The sequence below is a fragment of the Ceratotherium simum genome, chromosome 16 (genome assembly GCF_057802395.1).
Source record: "Ceratotherium simum simum isolate JZ-2026a chromosome 16, ASM5780239v1, whole genome shotgun sequence".
In the NCBI taxonomy this organism is placed as follows: Eukaryota; Metazoa; Chordata; class Mammalia; order Perissodactyla; family Rhinocerotidae; genus Ceratotherium; species Ceratotherium simum.
In genome coordinates this window covers 2700521-2722327 of record NC_141915.1, presented here as the reverse complement: position 1 = coordinate 2722327, position 21807 = coordinate 2700521, and the positions used below count along the sequence as shown (strand labels likewise).

The 21807-nt window shown below is 35.9% G+C and overlaps 1 protein-coding gene across 30 annotated transcripts in view; it reads right to left on the bottom strand.

Moving 5' to 3' along the window:
• Window positions 1–21807, bottom strand: part of NCOR1 (nuclear receptor corepressor 1) — a 156256-nt gene that overhangs the window by 43506 nt on the left and 90943 nt on the right. For 14 of the 30 annotated variants that reach the window (XM_087440338.1, XM_087440351.1, XM_087440348.1 and 11 more), the window contains 5 exons: window positions 18673–18799; window positions 10910–11462; window positions 8475–8604; window positions 5703–5898; window positions 348–521 (listed from right to left, as the gene is read on the bottom strand). In XM_087440338.1, coding sequence (XP_087296464.1) covers window positions 348–521; window positions 5703–5898; window positions 8475–8604; window positions 10910–11462; window positions 18673–18799 — 1180 coding nt within the window. The remainder of the gene's footprint in view (window positions 1–347; window positions 522–5702; window positions 5899–8474; window positions 8605–10909; window positions 11463–18672; window positions 18800–21807) is intronic. The other 16 variants (XM_087440356.1, XM_087440349.1, XM_087440360.1 and 13 more) reach the window with 3 other exon arrangements.

The window sequence follows — 21807 nt, the reverse complement described above, 5'->3', positions numbered from 1 at the left end:
GTCCTCTTTGCACCTTGCATAATTTGAGAAACATTTACTGATTCTGGCTCTCACAAGCACTTGAATTTCTGGAGCGGGGGCAGAATCTCATGATTTTTACAAAGTACATGTACTCTTAAAAGAAAAGCCAGTCAATGCCACAGCATACATGTGTGATCACAAATCTCCCAGTGGCCCAGTGAATCTCAATTGAATACAACTGATAATGGAATGCAGAGAAATAAGCAAGTAATTTTGAAATAGCAAGGCCATGTCCTGGAAGAGCAGTTCTCACGAGATTAAAGCACCCACGTCTAACATCCGTAGGTGGATGGCCAGCAGCCACTGCACGGAGGAACAATATTTACCTGGCGGGACACTATAGCGGGCTGCACGCATATCAGGCTGTGGAGCGGCTTTACTGACTTCTCTCGGAGAGAGCCTATACGGTGATGCTGACCTTGCTGCGGTACTGTGCATCTGTGCTTCCTGTTCTAGAGCACGTTTGACCTCAGCATAAGGCATATAGGCGACTGATTTTCCTATGAAAGTTAAAGTTATCAAAATAAGGGAAGAACCCCAAATTAAAATAGTAAGTGTGAAAGGACCAAGCCCACACCATCCAAGGGCAGATCCAACTATACACTAATATCAAGGTCTAAAATTTCTAGCAAGGAGTACCCAGAGAGAGGTTAAGAAATCCTATAAATCTAAATCTTCTGTGTATGCACCATCACTAGGACCTAAGAAAATCCTCAAAAATTCAATCAGTATTTTTGCCCTTTAAAGGAAAAAGAACTTCTCTTTCCTCTCATTAGGAGAATCAAGGGTTTTCACATACAATAAAGATCACACCAGGCGAACATTATATTATCCAGCCATTCTGTGAATTGAAGTCTGGCCTGAATTAGAGGTCAGATCTCTGAGGATTTCAACTCTTAAAATTAGACTGTTGAAGCCCACTGTTAAATATTCACAGAAGTAAATGTGATTAAGAAATAGAAGAAGACTTTCAAAAGACACAGATTGAACTACTCCAAATAACCTACACAAGCTTAGAAAACTATGAATTTTACTGCAATAATGCTAATGAAAATTATTCCACCTAATTTACCTCCACATAAAGTATAAAAAAACTTTAAGCATTTAAAGGGCATATCAGATATGCAGGGTCATACTAAGACTTAAAAAATATATATATAATTTTATATATAGTATATAATTTTTGCCTTTTTAAAACAAAACCGACATAATTTTGGAAAATCAGAAAAGCTCAAAGAAGAAAGCGAAAATCATCTGTAACCCAAACCACTTAGATTTGTGGCATTTTAACATCTGCCAGAACAAATTCCCATTCATTTTATTATTCTTTTGCTTACCTAGTCTTATACATTTATGTAAGATCATTTTGAGTACTTCCTCCCCAAACAAAGTATCACTGGAATTTTCACTGGACTTGCATTAAATTTATGAATACAAGAGACTTGACATTTTATAATAATGAGTTTTCTAATTGAGGAACCTAGATTTTTTCATATAGGACTTATGCATTCCTTGTCAAAAATTATTCATAGGTATTTTGTTGCTAAGAAAACCATCTTTTTCATATATATGGGTGTATATATATAACTGATTACTATAGATATATAGAAAAGATGTGGATTTCTGTACATAAATTTTTTCCTGAGAAACTTAATGAACTTTCCTTTTAGCTCTAATAACTTTTCAGTTGATTCTTTTAGGCTTTCTAGGCAGATGATCTTATCCTGTGAATAACAATTTGTTTCTCTCTTCAAATTGTTAAACATTTCTTTTGGTTCCTTTTTTCCTCACTGCACTATAGTAAGTAATAGTGGACATCTGGATAGTTCCTATCCAAAGGGAAGGTCTATTAAGTGGAAAGTTTGTAATTGGTTTCAAATAGAGATTCATTAGCACACGGCATAAAATGTTCCTTGGTTTACTAAGATATTCTTAAAAACCAGAAATAATTATAGTAATATCAGCTAATATGCAGTATGTACTATGTTCAGAGCACTGTGAACTACATAAATTATCTCAGTTAGTCCTCATGACCAATGAGATTATTAACACCATTTTATAGATAAGGAAACTGAGACTCAGAAGAATCGCACCAAATTGCCCAACCAAGGTCATACTACCAGGGGTTCTTCAAAAGCAGTGTAATTCCTGACCCTGAGCTCTAAACCACAGTGCAACAACGTTTCCCTGAAGCACAGGGTGTTGAATTTCAGATGCCTCTGGGGTATCCATCAAGATGATGGTACTCTTTCCGTCTTTGAAATATTAATATAACGAGTGAAATTATTAAGTGTCCTAATACTGTGCAAATTTACGGAAAAAACCAACTTCGAAAGAACATCACTTCTTCCTTTCTAGAGAATTTAACATGATAGTGTATTATAAATTCAGTATCTGATTGTTTTACCACTTCCAGTAAGTTTATAATTATGTGGAAAAGTTCACTTTGTCATAGTAGTGTTAAAGAAAAAGAAAAGACAGAAATTTAGATTGTTCTAAATACAGCTATTTCAATCATCATGTACTCAGAGCTGAAAAAATAAAGAAATAAACAACAACAAAATAAGCAAACTAGATTCAGGTGCATAGAAGCATTAACTCTTATTTCTATTGAATAGATTTTGTTAAACCTGCATTAGAAGTTCAGTTCTTACTCTATCTCTACATGTTTAAGTTTGAGTTCCTGTACTGTAGGAAAAAGGCTTCAAACTAAAGCAGGGGTCAACTTGTGTAAACGTTACTGGAAAGTGAAAATAATAATTCTCTAAGGTTTTTTTCAAGCATTTCTACAGATGGAAAGGCTTTAAGCCACTTTAAAAGGGTACATCTACAATAATTATTTGTACCATTGACATTAAGAAAAAATGAGGCGGGGGCCGGCCCGGTGGCGCAGCAGTTAAGTGCGCATGCTCCGCTTTGGTGGCCCAGGGTTCGCAGATTTGGATCCCGGGCGTGCACCGCTTGTCAAGCCATGCTGTAGCGGCGTCCCATATAAAGTAGAGGAAGATGGGCACGGATGTTAGCCCAGGGCCAATCTTCCTCGGCAAAAAGAGGAGGATTGGCATTGGATGTTAGCTCAGGGCTAATCTTTCTTACCAAAAAACAAAAAGAAAGAAAAAGAAAAAATGAGAAGCAAACAGCTGGACAACAGGTGCTGCCTATTACTTTCTAAATGAAACCATGAAGGGAAAAGTCAAAACCATGGTCCTAATTCAGGTGGACTATACTAGTTTGGTGATGGTTTATATCTAAATCTTCATTCTCACTATATTTAACAGTCTATAAACTATTCTATGACGTTGCACTGAAAACATTTGTATCAAACATTCTACATACAAGCAGTTTAAGTGTAAATATATAAATGTTATTTGGGAGATTATCCTTTACACTGAACTACAGGATAGCTATAAATTTAGGAGAGATTCTAGGCACTTGTTAAATAAATTACTGGATGAACATACTAGGTAGATTAGCTAAAACAAAACTTAACCTTGGGATAAAATGTAATCAACCATCCCAGTCCATAGAGAGTCACCTTGAACCAAATTGGTGTCATATTAATGAATATCTTGGTGTCATATTAATCAAAAATATAATTACAGTTTGGTTTTAAGACAATTGCATTACCAATAAAAATTAGGATACCACTCAGACTTAAACCACACGGATTAATGTGATTGACCACAGAGAAATGCAGTTGAGTTTGGAGTCTCAGAATTTGGGGCTCTAGCCTGGTTCAGTCTCCCCAGCTCCCAAACACAACTCATTTTGTAAAGTAGATCAAGAAAAGATATTGAGGGGGCCAGCCCCGGCAGCCCCAGCGGCCTAGTGGTTAAGTTTGGCACAATTCACTTCAGGAGCCCGGGTTTGGTTCCCGGGAATGGACCTACACCACTCGTCTGCCAGTGGCCATGCTGTGGTGGGGGCTCACATACAAAAAAAGGAAGATTCGCAACAGATGTTAGCTCAGGGTGAGTCTTCCTCAGGGAAAACAAGAAAGAAGTTAGGTCCTCAAATAACTATGATACACATATTAGAATGATCCAGATATTACTAACTGAATAATATCAAGCTGTAGCATGAGTTCAGCAAATACCATTTGAATGTCATTTTTTCTAGCTTTTAATTTTTCCTCACAAAATCTATTCTGCATCATTTTGTAAGGAATAGATCAATAGACTTTTAAATTATTTTATAATTTATCATTCTCATAATGATAGATTTTCTCATAATTGGAATGCTCAAAAGACAAGCACTTCTGCTAAGTCTGTTTATAGTCTGTAGTTCATTTAATTCATTCCTTCAACATGTAATTACTAAGTAGATATCGTGTCCATTACTGAGTTAGGGATTAAGGATTCTCTAGACACAATATACAAAAGCCCCAAAATTACCAATGTTTCTACCTTCATTCAAGAAATATTTATTTAGCACCTATTATATACCCAGTGTTGATGGGTATTATCACTCTGGTTCACATTTTTACTAGCATAAGATTTATATTTAAAACACTAACAATCTTATATGTAAAACTCTGACATAAGAGGTTGTGTGTCATGTAACTAACGACTCATTAATGGTGTGACTGGGAAGGGGAGTCAGCAGCATCAGTTAAGTACCACAGTTCCTGTTTTATATTAAATAGCCTTTGAAATGCATGGCATTCTATAAAGAGCTCCTGCTTATCTACATAAGGTACTACAAAGAGCCTTCAGAATCATTCCAAAAATCTAAACCATAATCACAGAAGACTTTAATATTCTTACATCCTAAGCATATCATAGCATATAGTCCATAAGTTAACTATCAATCAGAACACATGTGCCATTTTCTAACCATGCCAGAAGAATTTATTAAAATTTGGAAATCATTCCTTTCTTCTTTTTTTAAAAGAAACTAAGTGTATCATGCACCAACTAAAAGGAACACGCACAACTCAAATCTGTCACCTGAAATAACAACAGTGACATAACGATAATAGAACCTTCATGGTATCTATTACACTACATATATACTAAGTGCTAATTAGTATGTACTAATATATTAGACATTATATTATATTATATATAAAATAATGCTGAGCCATGTGTTATAAAACAATATTGAATGTTCATTCTTTCTTATGGGTTGTAATCTCAGCAAGGTAGAGATATAGACAAATATATAACTAGATAGATAATTTGCACTTTACAGATGAGAAAACTAAAGCACAGAAAGGTTAAGTGACTTGCCCATGGGCCACACAACTGGTAAATGCTGAGGTGAGGGTTGAGTCAGGGTCTGATTGGCAGTATACACTACACAAAGTTGTTGTCCATCTTATCACAGAATCAGAATATTACCCTGTTATAGGTGATTTTCTTGGAGGACAGGATAACACTTCTCACTCTGAAAACTCATACAAATGGAGCATAAGGCACGGCTTTTATAGTCTTCCAGCATAAAGATGAGTATCAGAAAACTCACATTTTCAGAACTCTACTAAAAATGTTACTGCCACCCTTTAGCAGTCAATCATACTAACATTCCTTAATAGTTTAACTGAAGTCAATTTAAAGAAATTTTATCTGTTAGGGACAAGTGTAATAAATCAACTGACCTGCTGATAAATTACAAAGGACACCACTTTTGAGTATAGCTTTGCCTTCAGAAAAGTTCTCTGCGGTGATAGCTCTACCTACCTTCCCATTCTCTGTTTGGACTCTTGGAGGTGCCACATGGACTTGCAGAACTTCTGCATTCCAAATCTATCTGTTCTTGCCTCTGCCGCTGTTCTTCCAGGAGTGCTGACTCATGCATTGCTTTAATGTGTCGCTGGTAAAGAGCATAGCCACTCACTGGGGTTCCAATTGGTATATTACATGGGGTGCAGGACACCTAAAGGAAGAAAAAAAAATCTAAATATGCCAATGACCAACATAATAATAATTACCATCTGTTGCAAGTAATGCTTATTTCTGTAACATTACTGGTTGAAGTGATTTTATCATTTTTTTAATCAAAGTAATCTTTAAGTATGCTCAAAATGTTAAACAGTTACTTTCAGAACTAAACACAATATAAATCACAAAAGTTGGGATAAGAGAAATCAAAATCAGAAATTAAAATACTTCTGTCTGCTTCTAATTTATGATGGTCAAACTCCTGGTGGCTCAACCCTGGGTCATACGCCTCCTCCCTATGTCTTCTCACCAGGTGATCACATCCACTTCTGTGGATTTAAATGTCATCTATACGTTCATGACTCAGAAATTTCTATTTCTAAGACATTTTCTCCAAGTTCCACACTCATAAAATTGCCTACCTAACAACCCCACTTGGACATCTCAAAGCACCTAGAAACTTATATTCAAAACTGAACTTTTCATTTTCTAAACTCAATGCTTCTCCTTCAGTGAACTCTGTCTTAGAAAACAGAACCTCAGCAGCCTAAGCCAGAAACCTGGCAGTGATTCTTGACTAATCAAGATCCTCACCTCCCACAACCAATTCACGAACATACCAACTCTCTTTAGGACAGAAATAAAATGCTACTTTTTCAGACAGGCCATCCCCAACCATCCAATAAAATATTGTAACTCCCTCCCCATTTTCCTTTTTATTGCAGCCTGTTCATTTCTTTCATAGTACATAGGACTTACCACAATTTGCAATTATATGTTTATTTTATTTGTTTATTTATTTTCTCTCTCCCCCACTTCAAGAAGGAAAGAACCCAAGCTGCTTTGTCCAATACTAAATAAATAGCTCCTAACACAGTCCATTCCTTTACTTCATGAATACAAAAGCAGTTCTGGGAAGAGTAGAGATCTGACTTTTTTAGAACCTATTACCTCAAGACTTTCATATTTTTTTTCCACTACTATAAGTAGGATTTTTCACTGAATCCGAAATATACACCATAATTTTCTTGCCTTTGTGCTTTGCTGTATATGTAAACATGGCTTTTTCTCCTTTTGCTATAAATCAAATGAACTGTTTTGGTCCAACCAAAATATTATTTCCTATGTGGAGTCTTATTTAAGTTTCTCATCAAGAAGAAAGCTCTCCTTTCTCTAAAACACCCATAGTGTTTTTTTAACCTAATAGAGCACTGCATTTTAATCCATTTTAATTTTTATTATGATTTTTTTCTATGTCTTATTATCAAGTCCAATCTCTAAAGTTTTTTAAGTCAGAGACTGTGATATATAAATATTCCATACAGCATTAAAAATGTTGTCTTGAACTGGGCAGACACTGAATAAATGTTCATTTGAATAAATCAATGAATGAACAAATATTTAATTATTTTTTTTGAGCCTATCATAAGCACACCTTTAACTTTTACCATTTATCATGAGACAGAAAATAAATTTTTATCCTCTGAAATAGAGAGCTAGAACATAACTAAGTAAAAGAGAAATATTCAAGATTAGAATTCAATATCAAAAGGGAGTCAGGGGCCGGCCCCGTGGCTTAGCGGTTAAGTGCGTGCGCTCCGATGCTGGCAGCCCGGGTTCGGATCCCAGGCGCGCACCGATGCACTGCTTTTCCGGCCATGCTGGGGCCGTGTCCCACATGCAGCAACTGGAAGGATGTGCAGCTATGACATGCAACTATCTACTGGAGCTTTGGGGGAAAAATAAATAAATAAAAATTATAAAAAAAAAAAAAAAAAAAAAGGGAGTCAGACTTGTAGAGATTATTAAGGTAAAATGTAAATAAAACTAGATTTGGAATTGTATACTGAAGTTAGCCATAATCTCTATAATTCATTCTAAATATTCAAAGCCTAGTAATTATTTATTCTACCACTGTCTTATGGCAAAACAAACAAAACAAAAACAGAACTTACTAATATTTATGGCTAGAGCATTATATCCCTTTTGGTTTTTTTTCCTTAATTGGAAATAACCATTTCGATCAACCATTACAATGAATCCATTCAAAAAATCAATACATCTGACAGATGAATGGATAAACAAAATGTGGTAAAAACATATAATGGGACATTATCAGGCCTAAAAAAGAAGGAGATTCTGATGTGCCACAACATGAATGAACCTTGAGGACATCATGTCAAGTGAAATAAGCCACACAAAAAGACAAATATTGTATGATTCCACTTACATGAGGTATCTAAAATAGCCAAATTCACAGAAACAGAAAGTAGAATGGTGGTTACCAGGGGCTGGGGGGAGGAGGAAAAGGGGAGTTATTGTTTAATGGGTACAGAGTTTCAGTTTTGCAAGACGAAAAAAGTTCTGGAGATCTATTTCACAACAACGTGAATATACTTAACACTACTGACAATTAAAATCTATACACTTAAAAACAGTTAAGATGGTAAATTTTATGTGTTTTTTACCACAATTTTTTAAAAAATCAAGTACCGAGTAAAGAAGAGAAGAAATGTCTCTAAAGGTCTTTGTTTTTCAACTTTACTTTTCTTACTCACATTGAAAACTTACCATTGGTGGGATAACAGCAGCTCGATGCTGAAGCTGTGGCAGGTCCAGTGGATTTGGTTTTATTGGGGATGAGACCAGTATAGATCCAGTGGGGTTTAACAACGAAGGCTTTGAGTCCATAGGAAACATTCTGCAATTGGCAATAAAAAAATAAATTAATACATATTTAGACAATCACCATAATTCCTTCTGAGTTAATATGCACATACACACATGTATCACATTAACCTTACAAAATACTTGAACAGTAAGGAAAAGGGAATCTATAGTGCTAATTTTCCAGGTAAAGAAAATGAATACTTATTTATGGGTTGAAATTTACCTGAATTTAATCATCAGCATTTAAACAACGAAACAGTCTGAGCAAATGCCATTATAAAATGGTAGGTCCTAATTTACCACTAACATAGATTACAAACTACTTACCTGTTACAGGATGTTTTGCTAGGATCACAAAGTATACTTTAAAACATTTGAATAAACCACCACCATTTTAAAATTGAGAATTTCACCCAAAATTCCAGACTCCCAGTTTCTCATGAAAAATGGAAAGAAATGACAACACAGAACCAGCATTCCCACATAGCAACAACATGCTGAACTTTCAGCAGCTGCCTTTTCAAATGGGCAACTGCTCCGACATTCACCATAGTCTCTGCCATCTTACACTCCACCTGCTTCACTCGTTTTCAGTACCTATACTTGAGTTTAGGACACCCAGTGTATGAAGGGACGAAATTATACACTAGTGCCATACCTTATGGGCTTGATCATACTTCCCAATGTGGTCAGTTACTGGGGGAAGATGAACATTTTAAAAGGTATAAATTAATAAGAAAATTAGAATGTATAAAAGAAAATAATTTACATTTTACATAAAGAATAAAGATGATATTAAATATGTAGAAAATTGTGTTATTTTGATAGTTTGTAAGTGATGTAGACTTTAGAGTGTTATTCAGAGACCACCATATATTTATAAGCAATTTCTGAGTTTCAAGACTACTGTCATGATCATCTCTTAGGATGCTCCTCCTTCAAGATTACTGCCATCCTGATTTTTCCTTCATTTATAAATATAGTTATCAAAACCAACAGTGTAAAACACAGATAACCCTTATTTTAGATGAGACGTTTCATTAAAGAATGCTTAAAAAGGAACTACACAGCTTGAATCCATTTATGTTTACTCCAGTAAAAGTCTGAGACAATTAAAATCTAGATTATTGTGAGATGAGGGGAAAAGAGTGCTGAATGGTTGAATTTTCTGGAAAACCAATGGTTGAGTAGGACTTCTATTTTATTTCAATTCTTGTTGATGAAAATTCTAGTATCTACTATATAAAAATCTCTTTGGAGAAACCATCACTATAATGTTTGATATTGTCAGTCTAGCATCAAATCTCATCCTAGAGTTAGGTAAGACATAAAACCCACTGGACATGGACTGAAAGCACAGTGACAGCAGGCACACCATGAAAGCTGAGCCTTGAACAGAATTCAGCTGTCTGCCGAGTGGCTTACTTGCCTCTTTCTTATTAAAAAAGGTCCGGGTCGGGGAGTGGGGTGGGACACGGACGGGACGACAAGACAGGGTTGAACTGGGTTTCTGATGAAATGACGTTTTTGTCTACTTCATTTCTAGAATTTGCACCAATCCAACATTCTACTGTGATTCTAGGTGATTCCATTTCTTTCAAGGAAAAGGAAACACCCAGGAAATTAAATATATTAAATAAAGTAGTATCTATTCCTGTAAAATGTATATCTTTTTACTGTAATTTTTATAAAAACCATAAAGATATAATACATTTTATATTATTAATTTAATGACTAAAAGTACTTGTAAATTAATTTGTATTATACCTAATATTTTAAATTACAAAAATAATCTAAAATTTTAACTGATATAAAAAAGTGATTACAATTACTATTAACTTGTATTTAAATTATGCTTTCTAAAATATTTTCAGAACACTTAACGTGTTTCTCCTCTCAGCATTTTCTTACACCTAATACACAGGTACAGTAGGCCTTGCTTTGGGGCCGTTTGGTCTTAGATCAAATAAAGCTAGAGCCGAGGCCTCTTGCCTCGACCTTCACCACCACATCATACTGCTTCCATCACCAGGAACAGCAGTCATCTGTGGTTTAGTTCACAACTTTACATCCCCCTTTCTGCTATTATATAGAATGTATGTAACAACTGATACAGAAAAAAATTATAATCTTTTTCGTTAAAGAACAATGATTACACAATTGTCCTTGGTTATTTAACAGATGAACAGCACCACAACCCAATATTAAAAGCATACAGACTACCTTTAACTTCCCAATATTATACAGGAGTAATTTCTGTAGCCAGCACCATTCTGTGATTGACTCAGCAACCAAGAGAGCAAAGAATAGAATAATATTTAAGGAAAAAGTCTCACCTCTGCCTCTCCGGCTCTCCATCCACATCTTCATCGGCACTGCAGGTGGCACTGGAATCATTGTCCGACTGGGGCTCAGGCCTTTGGGCATTTATTTGCTGAGCCACCACCAAATCTTCATCTCTAGGCTCTGTCTTCTCACTGGCTCCCTCCAGGTCTCTTTCTTTGCTATCACCTTCAACTTTAGATGAATTGTTTTCTGGTACCCTCATTTCAACATCTACAGAATCTGCTTTGGTAGTTGTGGGGAGATCAAGAACAGAAGTCACTTCACCACTGTGCTCCTGATGTTCGACATCCATTGGCTCTGCTGTCTCAACAGTGATGCTGTCATTCGCCTGGCTCTCCACACTTTCATTTTCAGCTGCTTTTGTACTTGGAACTGCTGAGGAGGGAGATGCACTGGGTGCAGTATCAGTGGTAGACTCGAGCTCAGCCACAGGTTCAGTGTTTCCTCGAGAAGTCGCATTTTCAGTGCTATCTTCGCAGGGCTTGACAGCTTCAACTGGTGAAGGAGAAGGAGCACTTTCTGTATCAGAACTATTTTCAGCACCTTAAAGATAATGATACAGCATAAAAATCTGATAATGAACATTTCAGATTCAGGTGGTGACAGAAGCCATGCTTGAAAGCAGTTGTTTAGGATGAATTATAATCCTTTGATGACCTCATTGAAGTATCATAGTCATTAGGAAAGCTCAAATTTTCTATAGAGTCTGAAAGAAAAAGACCAAAATATCTTGGCCTTCTGAAATTGAAAGCATAAAAGCTTTTAATGTCTAAAAATAATTTATACGAAATTTAAAAAAAGAAGAAAGATGGAAAAACAAAAACCATTCCCATAAATGGTAACATTCTGGTTTATTTCTACCAGCCTGTTTCTATGCTTTTCTTTTTACCCAGGAGAGCTGACACCCTAGAACAGTACTGTCCAATAGGAACATAACGCAAGTTACATCTGAAATTTTAATTTTTCTGTGGTCATATTAAAAAAGTAAAAAGAGATAGGTAAAATTAACTTTAAGATATTTTACTTTTTTTGGTACTAAGTCTTTAAAAGGTGGTTATATTTTACATTTTTAGCATATCTCAATTTGGACTAGTCACATTTCAAGAGCTCAACAGCCACATGTGTCTAGTGACACCACATTGGACAGCAAAGTTCTAGAATAACATTATATAGATTTTTAATTTGATGTTGTAACACTGGTCTTTCCCTATAATGTTTGTATCATTTTATCAATATACTTTTAATGCTTTGATATCTTGACCTAGATATCTCAAAGGAATCACAAATTCAATATGTACAACACTAGACTTGTACTCAACACTCCCAAATCAGGTTCTTTTCTAGCATTTACTATCCAAGTAAACAAAGCAGAAACCCAGGAGTCATCTTTTAAATCCTCCTCTCATTTATCCCCATATCCTGCCTAGGCAAGCCTCATAATTTTCTCTCTAAAAATACCCCTTGAATCCATCCACTTCTGTTCAACTTCACACCTGCCACTCTAGTCCCAGAACGACTCTTCTCACCTTTCATCTCACACCATTCTCTATAACAATGCCAGAGTGAGCTTTTTACAAGTCAAATCTTACCAAACTCACTCACACTCTCTCCTTCCCCTCACCCCACCAGTCCTTTCCTCCCTCTTAACCCATTTCAAGGAACTTCATAACTCTTAGGATAAAGTTCCAAAATTCTGAGTATGGCCTTGTTACAAGGCCCAGGCTGGTGGACCCCTGCCAGCCCTTCCAGCTTTACCTTGCACCCTGTATTCTCTCTGTATTCCATCATCACTGGCCTTCTTTCAGTTTTGTGAATGCCCCATGCGTCTTCTACCACAGACTTCACACACCCCATTCACTCTTACTGAAAGGCTCTTTTACCTACTTTTCCTTTGGATATTAGATCAAATATCACATGCTTAAAAAAACTCTCTCTCGTTTCCTTAACAAAGTTAAATTTTGCTACTATGGCTCTTATAGCACATGTACTGCTTACAGTTACAACTTTACATTTATTCATAATTATTTGATTCCTGGCTGTTGCTTCCACTAGGCTGTGAACACCATAAGGGCAGGCAGCATATATTTTGCTTATCATGTAAGTCCTAGTGACAAGCAATGCGCCTGTACACAGTAGACTCAAATATGTGCTGAAGTGTAAAGTGACTGAATGGTTGTGAAGATGTCTTAAATTTACTTCACTTTTCCTCTATTATTGGATCCTTGGGCTACTTCCAATTTGGCACTGTTATAAATAGCATACAAAGATGTTCACTGCAGCATTAAGCTTTTAGATTATTTTCTTAAAATAGACTATGAGACAACATAAAAATTTAAATCTCCCTAAAATTAATATATGCACCTCCAATGAGAAATCCCAATGGTTTATAAGAAAAATTTCTTAAAGGATAAACCAATTTGTAGTTTATATGAAAGAATAAGTCCCTGAGAAAATCCAAGAAAATTATGAAAAGTACTAGAGTGAGAGAGATTTGTCTCTTCAGATATTTAAAGTTACTGTAAAGCCAATGTATTACAACATCTTTGGAAATGCCACAGTGATAGACAAAATCAATAAGTGGTAGAGAAGACAATGTCTAGGAATAGATCCTAAAGTACATGGGAAATTAATAACTATAAAAGGTGATATTTTAAATCATTGGGTAAAGGATGATTTATTTAATAAACTAGCTCTCTCAGAGTTGGCTCTTTGTCTGGAAGAAAAACGTGGACCCTATCTTACACTACACAGAAAAATGATTTCAAATGGAATAAAGATTTTAAAACTTTTAGAAGATAATTTAGGACAAGATATGTATAACCTCAAGAGGTATGCAGAAATATCTTAAGCAAAATAGGAAACTCTGAAGCTATAAATATATCATTTACATAGAAAACAATAAAATAAAAACTTGACCATATGGGAAAAATATTTTTAATGCATAACATAATATTTTAAAAGTCTACAAATTCATTCTTTCATTCATTCAAATATATACTAAAGGCCTACTGTGAGGGGGGTTGTTTGAGGTACTGGTGACATAATAAAAAAACCACGCTCTAAAGGAGCTGACATTCTAGTGTGAAATACACAACGAACAATAAATACAGGATTTAACAGGTGGTAATAAGTGCAGCAAATAAATAACAAAACTGGAGAACCCGTGAGTAGGGGGTATTATGGAGGTAAGGTGATGTTTGCACAGAGGCCTGAAGGAAATGAGAGAATGAGCTACGGGCACATCTTGGGGAAGAGGACTCCAGGTAGAGGGATCAGCCAGTGCAAAAGCCCCTGCAGTGGGGTTGCTTTGCTGGGGAATAGCAAAGAGGACAGTGTGGTTAGAACAGAGTGAGCAATCACCTCACACCTGTTAGAATGGCTATTATCAAAAAGACAGGAAATAAGTGTTGAAGAGAATGTGGAGAAAAGGGAACCCTTGTGCACTGTTGCTGGGAATGTAAAGTGGTACAGCCATTATGGAAAACAGGATGGAGGTTCCTCAAAAAATTAGAAATAGAACTACCATATGACCCAGCAATTCTACTTCTGGGTATTTATCCGAAGGAAACAAAAACACTACCTGGAAAAGATATGTGCACCCCCATATTCATTGCAGCATTATTTACAATAGTCAAGACACAGAAGCAACCTAAGTGTCCACCGATGGATGAATGGATATGGAAACTGTGGGATGTATGTGTGTGTAGGGAGGGATGTGTGTATAAAAAATGAATATATACAAAAAATGAAGTATTATTCAGTCATAAAAAAAGAAGGAAATCTTGCCATTTGCAACAACATGGATAGACCCTGGGGACATTATGCTAAGAGAAATAAGTCAGACAGAGAAGGACAAATACTATATGATCTCAGTTATATGTGGAATCTAAAACAACAACAAAAAACCAAACACAGAGATACAGAGAACAGACTGGTTGTTGCTAGAGGCAGGAGGTGGCAAGTGGGCCAAATGAGTGAAGGAGGTCAAAAGGTACAACAATCCAGTTATAAAATAAGTAAGTCCTGGGGATGTAATGTACAGCATGGTGACTATGATTAATAATACTGTATTGTATAATTGAAAGCTACTAAAGAGTAGATCTTAAATATTCTCATCACAAGACAAAAAAATGTAACTGTGTGTGGTGTAGGATGTTAACTAGACTTATTGTGGTGACCATTTTGCAAAATACACAAATATTATGTTGTTCATCTGAAACCAATACAATGTTATATGTTAATTATATCTCAGTTAACAACAACAACAACAACAAAAAGAACAGAGTGAGCAAGCAGAAAAGTGGTTGGCAAAAAGGTGACAGAGATATAAGCGTCAGTACCTATAGTGTTTCACGAGTCACAGTAAGGCTTCAGGCTTTTATTCTGAATAAGATGTGAAACTATCACAGAATTTATAGTAGAGGAGAAACATAGGATCTGTTTTATATTTTATAAGGTTCACTCTGGCTGTTGCGTGGAGGGAAAAAAAATATAATAGAACAAATAGCAGCAGGCAGACCAATCAAGAGGCAACTGTAATAGAGGTGACAGTGGCTCAGAACCAGGGTAGCAGCAATGGAGGTAGGGGGACGTGAGGAGATTCTAGATAGCGCATTGAAAGAAAAGTTGATAACATTTGCTGATGGACCACATGTGGGGTAGGAGAGAGAATTACAAAAGTATCACTTACTGACCCAGGGAAAGACTGGAGGGAAAATTAGGTTGTGGTGGTGGGTAAACAAAAGTTTGCTTTGGATGTTAAGTCTGCAATGGCCCTTAAGCATCCAAATGGAAATGCTAAGTATGCAGTTAGAGATATGAGCCTGGAGTTCAAATGAGAGTTCAAGTCTCAAAAATAAAAAGCAAAACAAAAGACAGACAAACAAAAACTCAGAACAGTACCTCACATATAGTAAGGTCTTAATATATGGTAGCAATTACTGATAGTGACAGATGCTACCAAAATGTTGAAAGGCTAACAGAAAGCCTGACTTCATCTTCATTTCTATTCATATAAAGATGGAAAGCCCCAAATTCAAGAGCAAATTAACTATTCATTTATCTTCAAAATACTGGAAGACATGTTAGTGATTATGCAGCAGATGACATTAGTTGACATAAGCACTTTTTCAATTATTTTCTTCCTCCAAGCCACAAAAGAGTAACAATATTTCCAAGGCATAATGAATGCTTCACCAAGCACCAGCCAAAAATGAGACTCTTTTTTTTTCTTTTCCCTAAAAAAAAAAAACCTCAAAGAATGATTTAGAACAAGAAAACAAAAGCAAATCCAAATTTTGGTAAAGTTCCAGTCTTTCTGATTTAACTCTTCTAATTGTGAAAGATATTCACACTGTCAGACGTGTGTTTTAAGAGAATAGGCAAAGGGACTCTTCCCTTCAGCAGGTGTCTTCGTTCTCCCGTGGGCAAGAGCCTTGCCACACAATAAACAGTGATCTTGAGTGTCTCCTTAAATTTAGCAATCAGCATGAAATCATAGGTCATGTAAACTGCATTGTACTGTCTTTTTCTCTGACACTTTCCAAATGAAGTTAAGTCAAAATTGTGGGAGATCCCACAATTCTAGTGGCAAGTTCACTTATTAATAGGAAACTATTCCAGATGTCATAACACAACCACACGTATGAAAGGGCATGATGTGACCACGCCACCCAACACTTGATCAGAAACATTAGTATTATTAGTATCTTTCTTTTTGGTGAGGAAGATTCACCCTGAGCTAATATCTGTTGCCAATCTTCCTCTTTTTTTTGCTTGAGGAAGATTCACCCTGAGCTAACATCTGTGCCCATCTTCCTCTGTTTTGTATGTGGGTCGCTGCCTCAGCATGGCTAATGAGTGGTGTAGGTCTACACCTGGGATCCAAACCCATGAACCTGGGCTACCAAAGTGGAGCGCGCCATATTTAACCACTATGCCATAGGGCCAGCCACAGAAACATTATTTTGATACCTCATTTAACCTTAATTATCTTAATAACCTTATTTATAACCTTATTTAATAATCTTATTTGAAAAAGCTTCACACTAAGACAAAGTAACAGGAAGAAAACAGAAGGACAAAAGTTACTTTTTAGTGTTTGGTTTTTGAGAATCTGTTAGCCCATGCACAGATAGGCTTCTCTATTCTGAAATAAACATATTTATGATAATTAGGCTTGGGCTTTGTTATGGACTGAATTGTGTCTCCCCCAAAATTCATATGTTGAAGCCCTAATCCCCAATGTGACTGTATCTGAAGACAATGCCTTTTAGAAGGTAATTAAGGTTAAATGAGGTCATAAGGATGGGCCCTAATCCAATAGGATTGGTGTCCTTATAAGAAGAGAAAGAGACACCAGGAGCACATGTGCACAGAAGGAAGGCCATGTGAGGACAAAACGAGAAGGTGACCATCTGCAAGCCAGAAAGAAAGGTTCACCAGAAACCAACCCAGTCGGCACCTTGATCTTGGACTTCCAGCCTCCAGAACTGTGAGAAAATAAATTTCTGTTGTTTAGGCCACCCAGCCTGTGATATTCTCTTATGGCAGCCCAAGCAGACTAATACAGGCTTCATGTACATTTATAACCCAAGGATTACTAGCTACCAGCCACAACCTATTAAAGTTAACAAACTCTGATAACTTCTTTAGAAGTACCATAAACACACCATCCTGGCTTTGATTGTTTGCAGCATTCTTATATTACCCAGGGTGAGTTTGCTCCTATATTCTCTTTACTCTTGTAACACTGGCCTCACTTTTCACAAAATTTCACAGAAAAAAAAGTTTACTTATTGTTCAAAGCCAAAACACATTTCAAGACAAATTTTAAGTTTAAAAGCCAACAATAACAACTTGTAGAAAAAAAATAAAACAAAATTTAGTATTTCTGAAACTCCTGGAAGGTGTAGAACTTCCTAAGCTCAAAATATAAGAGCCTACAAAGGAAAATATAAACAGCTCTAAGTACATACAAAGTTTAAACTCTGGTAATTTAATTAAAGATAAAACCAAAAGTGATTGAGATGGAAAAAATATTTGCATATACAAAACATGAAGATGTTTAAGATCTAATACATAAAGAGCTACTAAAATCATGGTGAAAATCCCCACTTCAGAAGTAGTCAATTTACAAAAGAAATCCACAGAAACTTTAATAGTAATGTAAATTAAAATAAATTAGGTACCTCTTTTGTCTTTAGCAAAAACTCAAGAAAATATTTACTTTTTCAGGAAGTTGTCATTAATTTGTTCAAGTGACAAAAAGGATTTTATTTCTTTTCTTAAGTTCCTTGGGTTAACCTTTGTTTCTGCTGGGGCTTCTAGGCTCATTAATTCTTTTTACATGAAAATATAAATACGACATATGTTAAGTCTTTTTAAAAACTGAAATAAATCAAACTCAATGTTTTATAAAGAGGGAAATGTAATTGACGAAACCAAATGAATAAATGTAGCAACGACATAGATGCACAGACATATTACTGATGTTGGCACTTAGTGTCTGAAGCAAGACTGCCATTTTCAAGATCTTGTGGTTGTAGAACCTGGTCCCTCTTGGGTGCTACATAAATAAACATTTGTTGATTGAATGAATAAACACATTGTGTTCAAGTTTCAAGTCTCTGCCATGAAAACACTGATATACTATTTCTTTAATGAAGCAATTCCTAAATAGTCAAATGACCTAGCTAAAAGTTACATATTTGGGATAGCAGAAGTCACAACTAAATTTAAAATTTTGAGATACCTTCACTGTCTTCTGGATTTTCTTCTTCATTGGAAGCTTCAATATCTTCATCCTCCTGAGCAGAAACAGTGGAAGCTACACTTTCACATTGAGACACATCTCGCTCTTCACGAGGCTTTCGTGACGTCTAAAGGAGTAAAAAATATTATTTATGATTTAAATAACTAAAAGGAAAGAAACAAACCTTTTCATATCTGAAATAACATAGAACACTGATACTCACACACGTACTAAACAGGAAGGCTGTGTGTTTAATGACTGTTCTGGTTAAAGTGCAGTTATCTCTAGGTAACCACTAACTGACCCTTTTGTGTAGATGGATCGCTTTCACCAAACCGATCAAAAGTTACATCTAAACCATTTTTGAACTACTCGCCAAATATACACATACATTTACAAATAGCCAAAAGTCACAAAACTCCTGCTCTTCTCTCCCTCCAAATAATGTTTTTTTCTAATAAAAATAACATATACATTTATTTTCTAAAAAAATAACCTGCGTTAGAATGTAAAAAACACAGAAAATTATTTTAAGAAAAACAATAATTGCTCATGATTCCACCAGCTAGAGATTCTAATTATACTGGTACATTTCCTTTCAGTCTTTTATATGTGTACACATGTATATAAATGTTTATGTAAACATGTAAACAAAACCAGGAAGGGCCTATGTAGTCACATATCCTACCTTTTTTTAACCTAATATAACCATGAACTGAACATACTCCTACATTATAAATTCTTCTAGATTATTATCTTTACTAATGATTCCATAAAAACACTCTGTACCAATATATACTTAAAATTCTCCTTTTACGGGCCGGCTCCGTGGCTTAGCGGTTGAGTCCACGCGCTCTGATGCTGGCGGCCCGGGTTCGGATCCCGGGCACGCCCCAAGGCACCACTTCTCCGTCCAACCCGAGGCCGAGTCCCACGTATAGCAACTAGAAGGAGGCGAACCTATGACATACAACTATCTACTGGGGCTTTGGGGGGAAAAAATGAATAAATAAAATCTTTAAAAAAAAAAAAAATTCTCCTTTTTAAAGGCATTTAGATAATTTTCGACTTTTGACATTGTTAATAGTGCTGCAATAACCTTCCTTCACTAGCATTAAGAATTATGTGATTTCTGGGGGCCAGCCCGGTGGCACAAGTGGTTAAGTGTGTGCGCTCCGCTGCGGCGGCCCAGGGTTCACCGGTTCGGATCCTGGGTTGCACACTGACACACCGCTTGTTAAGCCATGCTGTGGCGGCATTCCATATAGAGTAGAGGAAGATGGGCACGGATGTTAGCCCAGGGCCAGTCTTCCTCAGCAAAAAAGAGGAGGATTGGCATTGGATGTTAGCTCAGGGCTGGTCTTCCTCACCAAAAAAAAAAAAAAAAAAAAAAAAGAACTATGTGATTTCATAGGCAACAACTCATCATTGGCATTACTGAATTTCTTTTACTATCAATGAGGACAAGTTCCTTTTTTTTAAAAAAATAGGATTTTCCTTTCTGCAAACTATGTGTTTACATAAAATTGCTCATTCTTCTACTGGGATCACATATCTGTAAGAGTATGTTTGTATACATTTAAATGTAAGACATTAACCATTTGTTATATTTATAATCTTATGTTGCTATATAAAAGACTTAAGGTCTCCTGTCTGTGCAGACCCAAGGGTCGCAGCCCTTGGCAGGTCTCTGTTCAACGCCTCTTAGAGCCCCTATTTCACCAGACTTCAGCTGTCAGCCTCTCATAGGGAGACTCCTCATAGTGAGGAAAATAAATTATTACTACCCCAACTGCTAAAAATTACCAATATTCTTATTCTTTTACTTATTTTTTCTTAGTCTTATTATCTTTAGTTTATGATATGAATATGCTATTTAGGATCCAACCTGAAGCATTAATTAAGTCAAAAGAAAAAAGAATCATTTTCCAATGTCAGAGTCATAGAACTAGGTGAAATTCTGAAGGGTAAAAAAATCCATCCCTATGTTCCTAGCAGGAATGCAACGGAAGAATCCTCTGGCCAGAGTTTTTAAAAAGCTTTCAGAAGAGCCCATGAATGCTATATTTTTAAGCATCAAATAATAGCTATTATATAGATTTTTCCAGTTCCAACCTATATCCCTCCTTTGCCAATATTTACCCACTCTATTTGGTACTTTCACTGATGACTATAGAAGAGACAACGTCTTACCACTACTATGCACAATGCTGTCTTCACAGTCAACAATCTACTACATCTCTAAGCAGTTTCTTCACTATATGATAGTTCTCATTAATTTTAAAAAATTTTTATTCATTTAAACTAAAAAAACAGTATTCATTAATTTTTAATGTAATAATTCAAATATATAGAAATGTAACACCTATATATCTTCCAGTGTTTTAACAGATATTACATATTTTGTCATGTTTTCTTGAGAACCTTTTAAAAATGATAAAACACTCTAGATAAACAATTGAAGCCTGCTGCCCCTATTATTTCAATTGTAATTAAAATCATTTTAAAGACGTTTGTGATGGTTAATTTGTATGTGTCGACTTAGCTGGGCCACAGTACCCAGATATTTGGTCAAACATTACCCTGGATGTTTCTGTACCGTGTTTTCTGGATGAGATTAACAATTAAATCAGTGGACTTCTGAGTAAAGCTGATGACCCTCCATAATTTTGGATGCGGCAAGCCTCATCCAATCAATTGAAGGCCTTAATAGAACTCCCATTGACGGCTCCCTGCCGCCACCCCCAACACACAGTCGAGCAAGAAGGAAATCTGCCAGCAGGCTGCCTTTGGACTCCAAGTGCAACTCTTCCCTGAGTCTCCAGCCTGTGTCTGTCTGTCCGTCTCACTTTAGGTGGTATTTGGTGAAGTCAAGGCTCTCTTGTCAGTAGTCTTGATTGTTCTTATTTTCTTTCCTTTATGTTTTGCTTGCTGCAGCACATTTTTAACTCTTGCAATCTTATTTTTAACCTAAAAGCTCTTTCATATATAACTTTTTAAATCAGTCAATGTTACACTTCATATACTCTTATTTGTAAGCTCAAATCTTAGTAAGTTTAAATATCTTCCCTTTTATTACCCATTCTATCATTCTTGAATGATTCTGAACCTTTTTGGTCTAAGGATACGACACTC